Source organism: Antennarius striatus, chromosome 5, assembly GCF_040054535.1.
Source record: "Antennarius striatus isolate MH-2024 chromosome 5, ASM4005453v1, whole genome shotgun sequence".
In the NCBI taxonomy this organism is placed as follows: Eukaryota; Metazoa; Chordata; class Actinopteri; order Lophiiformes; family Antennariidae; genus Antennarius; species Antennarius striatus.
The window spans coordinates 3,514,875-3,523,265 of record NC_090780.1 but is presented as its reverse complement, the minus strand read 5'-3'; the positions used below and the strand labels follow the sequence as shown (position 1 = coordinate 3,523,265).

The 8,391-nt window shown below is 43.0% G+C and overlaps 1 protein-coding gene across 1 annotated transcript; it reads left to right on the top strand.

Annotated features, from left to right (window-relative positions):
* The first annotated feature begins 2,157 nt into the window (after positions 1-2,157).
* On the top strand, positions 2,158-3,654 carry LOC137595452 (potassium voltage-gated channel subfamily A member 2). The gene has a single exon (XM_068315579.1). It carries the CDS (start codon positions 2,158-2,160, stop codon positions 3,652-3,654), a length of 1,497 nt encoding a protein of 498 aa, XP_068171680.1.
* Positions 3,655-8,391: the final 4,737 nt, after the last annotated feature.

Sequence of the window (8,391 nt, the reverse complement as noted above, 5' to 3'; positions counted from 1 at the left end):
CTGCAGATAAAGTCAGGACTGGTGGAGTCCAGTGCGCATGGAGACACCGTCGCTTCTCCATCTCCAGCGCGTCTCTTAGTATGCATGGCAGTGCCCGAATGCAGGTTTGCCTACGCTTTATAAACCAGCCCAGCTGCCACTGCTGGCTGCAGAATTATCACACCCAAAAAAAAAATCTTTCTCCCACGAAAAAAACAAAACCAAACCCTTAAACCTCTCAACACCTGCGGATTTACGCGCCCAATTAAAGACCGCTCTCTTTGCGCGTGGGATTCGAGCTGTGGGTAATTGCGTAATCTACGTAGGGAGACTCTCTCATGCATGTCGTCTCAAGTCAGCGTCTGAAGCCGCTGCTCTGCTCACCATGTAGGCAATTAGGAGACTCGGAACTGTCTTCGCGCACTTGACTGTTCCCGAGCAGATCAACGGATTCCTGGCGCGATGATGTTTTACGCGACGAACGCGTCACCGAATCAGAAATAAACATATTAATTATCAGAGGACATTTTCAGGTTGGTCGCATGCTGAAATGAAAAAAAAAAAGGGGATTCGTTTATACCAGGAGGCGTCTCACTGTTAAAGCCTGTTCATAAGATTATTTTTGAAGCTTTCAGCCTCCTTTGCGCTCCGCCTTTGCCTCTTCCTTTTACAGATGTTGTCTCTCTGATCAGGATCACGATCAGGATCAGGATCTGGATCTGGATCTTCTACCTTTGCGGCTGTCATGCAGGGCAACAGTAGAGGCGGATCATTCTGCTGATCCCAGCACCTTTGCTTATTGAGGGAAGCACCGCCACCTCCTCGAATCGGTTCCCTCCTCCCTTTTTGTCCATCGCCATCCCACGACAGCTTACCCGAAAGAAAGGAGTCGGGGAGGAGAGAGGGAGGACACACCCGCACACACTGTACTGTACCCGGTGAACGCGGCAAGGATGCTGTGGACAACATGAAGTGAAGACCATCAGCTTCCCCCAAATTGGACATTATTTCCCTCCCCCACCCCCACCCCTACCCCGGTGATTGGAGACCTGATCGCCGCAGCTGGTTTGTTCACCATCCCGGTGCGACTGTCCAGCAGGAGCATCACCTCACAGCACAGCTGAAAAACATGTCTGCAGGTATGTGTGTTATCAAGATAGAGCATCCTGCCCACAGTGATCTCCATTATGTGTGTTTTAAAGTCCTGCTATCGTTACACTCAATGTCTGATTTGTACTTTAATGGAAAATGTGAAGAGTGAGCCTACCGTTAGATATTTGTTGGTTTCATAAAGATTCCATTTGTTGTAACTGTGCTCCTGTGAGTGGAGATGATGCAGACAAGAGAAACTGTTTTTTTTCTCTCTCTCTTGGAACCTATTTCCTTCTATGGATAAATTATTTATAGATGTTTTTGAATATTTCACAGACAGGCACCATTTGAAGTCTAAAAATGCTCCAATAAAACTAAACAGAAGTCAATTAATGGGAAGCATTTGTTGAGTTAGTTTGGGTGCAGCGGTAACTCTGAAAACCCCCCCGTACATTTGTGTTTTTAGACTGCAGTGGTTTGCTATGATATCCTGTCTGTATGAATTTGGAGCCTGCTGCATTGCCATATTCATGCATGGCTTCACCGCAATAGGTAGTCCCATTTATGTCCGTGTATGCTGTCCATTGCAGCAGATAAGTGCCTTTTATGAGCTTCTGAGTGTTATTTATGCCTGTCAGCCCCTGAGTTTACCTGCATTGAAGTATTTAAATACGCAATATGGTTTGTTTGCATATTAATTGGCTCCAGTCAGGAGCAGGAGTGTCAGTGTCACATTTCATCAGCTGATTCATTTTTGCATTTTCATCAAATAACTTGAAACCATCAAATGTTATGAAACTCTGTGTGACCACATTTTCATCCTCTGCCCTGCATGCTAGGGCAGATTCTTGACATCTGTGGACTGATTGGCAGAACAATCGAATGCTGAATCATGTTTCAGGTTACCTGACCTTGTTGTCCGTCTGTGCTTTATCTGTCCTACATGTAGTCGGATCCTAGGTGACATCCTGTGGCCGTCAGGTCTGTACAGTGTTGAGCCCCCTCCCTCTTCTGGCCCCTGCCTGCAGTTATCCAGGCTGCAGGACCTGGACTCACTGAAAAGTGCAGGCGTCCTCCCCCTGCAGAATGACTGTTGCCACAGGCGACCCCTCTGACGAGGCAGCCGCGCACCCGGGGAACCCGCAGGACTACGACCCGGAGGCTGACCATGAGTGTTGTGAGAGGGTGGTCATCAACATCTCAGGACTGCGCTTTGAGACGCAACTTAAAACCCTCTCTCAGTTCCCAGAAACTCTGCTTGGCGACCCCAAAAAGAGGATGAGGTACTTCGACCCGTTGAGGAACGAGTACTTTTTCGACAGGAACAGACCCAGCTTTGATGCCATACTGTATTATTACCAATCTGGGGGGCGGCTAAGAAGGCCGGTCAATGTCACCCTTGATATTTTCTCAGAGGAAATTCGCTTCTATGAGCTGGGAGAGGAAGCCATCGAGATGTTCAGAGAAGATGAGGGTTTTATCAAGGAGGAGGAGCGGCCCCTTCCTGATAACGAGTTTCAAAGACAGGTGTGGCTACTGTTCGAGTACCCAGAGAGCTCCGGTCCTGCTAGGATTATCGCTATCATCTCTGTCATGGTCATCCTGATATCCATTGTCAGCTTCTGCCTCGAGACTCTCCCCATTTTCCGTAACGACGAAGACGATATGCACAAGTCTCACGCAAAAGTTTTTTCACCTGAGACCAACACCACGATCATCAGCTATACATCGACTTACTTCACCGACCCCTTCTTTATCCTGGAGACTCTTTGCATCATATGGTTCTCCTTTGAGTTTTTAGTGCGTTTTTTTGCTTGCCCTAGCAAAGCAGGCTTTTTTGGTAACATAATGAACATTATCGATATTGTCGCTATCATCCCTTACTTCATCACTCTTGGTACGGAGCTAGCAGACAGTCCGGAGGATGGTCAAGCAGGTCAGCAAGCCATGTCTTTAGCCATTCTCAGGGTCATCCGCTTAGTGCGAGTCTTTAGAATTTTCAAGCTCTCACGTCACTCTAAAGGGCTTCAGATTTTGGGTCAGACCCTGAAAGCTAGCATGAGAGAGCTAGGCCTGCTCATCTTCTTCCTGTTCATTGGGGTCATCCTTTTCTCAAGCGCTGTCTACTTCGCCGAGGCGGACGAGCCAGAATCCCAGTTTGAGAGCATCCCAGATGCGTTTTGGTGGGCCGTAGTGTCCATGACGACGGTCGGTTACGGTGACATGGTCCCAACTACGATTGGTGGCAAGATCGTGGGCTCCCTCTGTGCCATTGCCGGTGTGCTGACCATTGCCTTGCCTGTGCCTGTGATTGTGTCCAACTTCAACTATTTCTACCACCGTGAAACTGAGGGTGAGGAACAGGCGCAGTACCTGCAGGTCAACGTGGCCAAAGCCGATTCGGCCGAGGAGCTGAAGAAGAGCCGGAGCGGCTCCACCATCAGTAAGTCAGACTATATGGAGATCCAGGAGGCTGTGAACAACAGCAACGAGGACTTCCAAGAAGAGAACCTTAAGACGGCCAACTGCACACTGGCAAACACAAACTATGTCAACATCACCAAAATGCTCACAGACGTGTAGTCCTCTGCTGGTTTGCAGGAAATGTGGAGTTGAGCACCTGGATGGGAAAGCCGTACAACCTCCCACCTCACATGTCCTGGAAAAATCAAGGCAATAGAATTCAGGATGTTTAGTGTAGAGGGGGAAGGGGGGCATTACAAAGACCACTAGCTCACTCTGCTTATTGTGTGTTTACACTTTACTGCTTGCCCTTAAATCTCCTGACAACTATCAGGGTAAAATTTAAAACTTTGCATTTCTGCATGGAGTTGATATCATGTGGTTGTTGGAAAAAAAAGAAAAGAAAAAATAAGAGTTTCCCTTCTCACAACTGAGTAGTGATAAAAAAAAGTATAGCAGGGTGAAACTCAACAAGCAGAAAAAAAACTGAAATTATGGCTTTCGAGAAAAAAAAACCGAACGAACAAAACTACAAGCACAGACTTTGTTTTATTCCCTTTCCCTTGGCCCTCATTTCTCATGGCACACCGCTCTGCCATGCGCTTTACGAACAGCCCCACTTGTGCGTTACATATGCTGCTTCCAGGAGCCAATGAAACTAAACAGTCTTATGCTTCACCATTTAGAAATAAGAGGATGTGTGAGCATAAGGCAAAGCCAACCCCCGCGCTGCTATGCCCAGTGGGTGATTTGTGACGAGGTTGGTGGTTAAGTACATCGCTTTATTTCAAGGATGAATGACAGCCATCGGCTAAGCTTGTGGTTTGACACCTTCCTTTCCTAGCGGGTATCAGTATCTGATGAATGACTGACAATGGCCTTGACTTTTCACTGCTTTGGTCTTACATGTACTGTATGTATTGCAATGCGAGCTTCCCCCCTTGCATTCACCCAAAACTGGTCTTACAGCGGAGAGTTGAGGACAGCTTGAATGTTTATTCTTGTTTGGTTTGTTTTACACAGTTCTCTCTCTCTTACACAGACACACACACAAACACAAACACACAGAGTACTTATTCACATAGATCGGTAGGTTAACTTTGGCTTAACCGTTACCCGGTATGTAGGTAAGTTAGTAGTAAACATAGGTGGTAGATTATTGCATGATATTTTTATCTGAATGAGAATTTCCACGTTTCTTGACTGACTGCCACTTGCTACATCACACCACTGTATATTTATGTCTACACTGCCTTCTGTGGGAGTCCATACTTTTTTAAGGATGCTTGCAGGTTGCTAAACAAAAGAACTTAATTGTGTTAATTGTGTTTGTCTTAAGGGGTTATTGTAAGGCCAAATCTGAAACATACAGAATTTGGTGTCCTAGTGAATTCTAACATTCCATGTAGAATCATTGCTGTTAAACTTTAAATGTATCACAGGCAATCAGTCACACTCTAGTTTTGACCAATAATTCCAGTTGCAGATGTTATAGACTTGCAATAATTTTATTTTATTATTATTATTTTTTACAATTTTGGTACATAATCACATCCGCAAGATCAAAATAGTTACTTTTAAGGAATAATGCTTCCCTCAAACTGCCTTCTATCTGGGTTCACACTACTTTCCTACTGTTGCATGTCCTGAAAAACATTCCTAGAAGCATGCATTTTATTCTCAAAGAAGCAGCGTCATAGACTGAAAGAGCATAATGATTATAGTACAGTAGACAAATTACTTTCTTATACATATTTATATATAAAAAGTACAGTACACATATACTTTTATTGGAGAAAATAGCTATGTTTAAGAGAAAGCAAAAACCTTTCCACACACAAACTTATTTTAATCATGAAGATAATTGTCCTTAGCAGTGTTTTCTTGTTATTTTGTTTTCGGACCCCGACCAGAGAAACAAAACCAAAAAAAAAAGCCTGAAAGTGTGTTTTTTGAAATAATTCACTTCACTTGTGACTTTTCCAGAAACATCAAACGTGTTGATTTAAAACAGCAAAGCTTTACCTTCTGTGAAATGGTTGTTAAAAGAAAAGACGTTTTCATTCGGGTTAAATTGCTCGGATTTGAAATTTAAAGTGTTGTTGAGAGGATCTCATTACATCTTTAAAAGTTGGGATTAAATGTGGTTTAGATTCTGGTTTTGGGATTGTGTCCAGCTGAGATTCATCACAGTTTGCTCATCACTGCCAAGGTAACGGTAAAAGGTAGAAACATCAATATGGGATGTGATAATTAGCAGCAGTGTATCAGATACTGTCTAACCAAGGGACTGATGTGATTGCATGTCTGGGTTTCTTGCACTATCCTTCTTTTTTATGTTACAATCAAAATGGTGAAAAGGTTCATAAGCACTGTAAATCTGTCTTAGTTATTTATAAGGCTTCATCATGCTTACTAGTCCTCAACCTGCAAAAAAAGGCTATTTTTTTTGCAATGCCTACCAATATGTTGTCAGAATTCCTCAAGTAAATGTCTGGTATCATGCTTCTGACATCAACTCCAGACGCATGTCTATTTTCATGTACTATTAAAGTTTTTTTAATATCTTTTTTAATTTATTTTTTTTAGCAATAAACTGGAGCTGTTGTATTTGGGGTCTAAAGTAGCATAAATGTGGAGGTAGGGCCAGATTAAACCATTTTCAGCAATATTCCATAATCATTTTGATAGAGCTGTCACAGTGGAGAACAGATATTTTCTTTTCTTTCTTTTTTTAGACATAATTTACTTTTATACAACCTTGTTATCTGTTGAGTACTGATGTAGAGCTATGGAGGTTTTGTCTGTGTTTGGGTGTATGTATATACCCAAGAAAGAGAGCAAACTGCTGAATGTTGGACTGGCCCACTTGTATAGCTGCATTTATGGGACATCCTTTTGCATACATGCATATGTGGAAAAAAAAAACCCACAGTCTTACCAAAAATAATTGTCTATGTATGTAAATGCAGTGCATCATACTGTCTTCATTACATTTTCCGGACAGCTATTTCTGATAAATGCTGCAGGCACTGCAACATTTATCTACCATGTGTGAAATTAGGAACACTGCTGTACCTCAGCTGAATTCACTGTGGCAACTCGTACTGGAGTACATCTGTCCACCTGCAGATTTAATCTGTAGAAAAAATTTATTTCATGGCAACAAATTCAATTTGAATGATCTCGTATTGTTTTATAAGAAGCACTGCAACTTCGAAAAATGTCACAGCTCACCTGCTGAGGGATCCACCAGCAAAGTTAATCCAGGAGAACGGTGCCCCAGTGACGACGCTGAGAAATCTATGCACAGAATGATAATTGTCCGCTAGTTAAGAAAATTTAAGTCGTTTTCTTGTGTTTCATCCGACTCATTAACGTTGATCCCGCGAGCTGGCTTGGCTTTTGATGTGACCCTTTAAGAAGAAGACAAGTTGGCTTTATTCTGCTGCTACCCACTCAGTTATATGTAAATAAGAGCTTTCTGATCTTTAGGGATTGTTATCACTCCATGGTGTCAGTTCTTTAAGGGAAGGCTTAGGCTGCTATTAAAAAAAACAAAAACAGTTACACACACAAAGGACACACAATGATCAATATGCAATCTGTATGCATGTTTGTGTTAGAGGATGGAAGTTTTGTCTTTCATTTGACCCCAGCATCTGATAGTGTGGTATCTAATGCAACTATATCTACAGATGTTGACCCCCCACCCATTTACCCCACGTATCATAGAGGCCTGAAGACATTCATCAACACTGGTGCAGTGGACAATGGATTTTCTTTCTATGAAATGAAATGTGACAGAATAATGTAAATAAATTCTAATGGATGATTGAGTAAGATCCATGTATTATATCTTGTGTGTCATTACTGTATTAATTTGTTAAAAATGAGGATGATCACATCATGTTCTTTATTGTGGCAATATATTTATTTAGCAAATGATTTAAGGAGCTTATTTTAGATTAACAACACCTGTACTGATAAAGAATGCCATAAATCGACGCGAGGCCTCTTTGTTGTTATTCTTAGGACATCCAGTCTTTGTAGCCGTGAGCAGCGTAGAAGACATTTTCAAATGTCTCCTGGTATATTCAGTTTCTTCTCTCCATTTAAGAGCACAGTATATGGTCCCTGCAGTTTAAAAGAGAGAGCAGTGTGTTCTATTAATAGCATTTTGTGGTGATGGAGAGAGGAGGAGGAGGAGGAGGAAGAGGAGGAGAAAACGTGAGCTGAGGAGGAGACAAAGAAAAGGGTAGAAAGGAGCTGGCAGAGGAGGGGAAAAGCAAAGTGTTTCACGGTTAACTTTTGATGGTAGTACAAACCTGACTTCCATGAATCACAAGCCATAATGACACTCTTTAATTACTATATATCCTATAGAATAAATTGATTTATTTTTGATGGTTATTTCACCAAATTTATAAATTCTGCTTCTGCAGTTTGAGGTATTCCAACACGAGGTGTGACCCTCAGGCGGTGTGTTCTTCTGAATAACCTTTCATCACCTCTCACTCTCACACCTGCTGTTATTCTAAAGGCGGCTGACTTTGGTTTTCTGCTATCTTTAGTCCACCCTGCCCAGCGAGCTGAAACACTCGGGGGCCTCGGTGCTGTAGCTACATCTACAGCCGTAGTTGTTCGTCTTGCTTTCATCTGGAGATGCTGCGCTGCACCCTGCAGCTCTCTCTGCTGAATCCAGGGCAAACAGCGAGAGGCAGGTGGCAGGAACACGGGCCTGCTGCAGGTTGCCAGCGCTTTCCACAACATCGTCCCTGTTGTTAGGGAGAAGCGTGTGTGGGTGTGTGTTGTTTGTCACAGTGCTGTGCCCACAGGAGCAAGAACGAGCAGTTG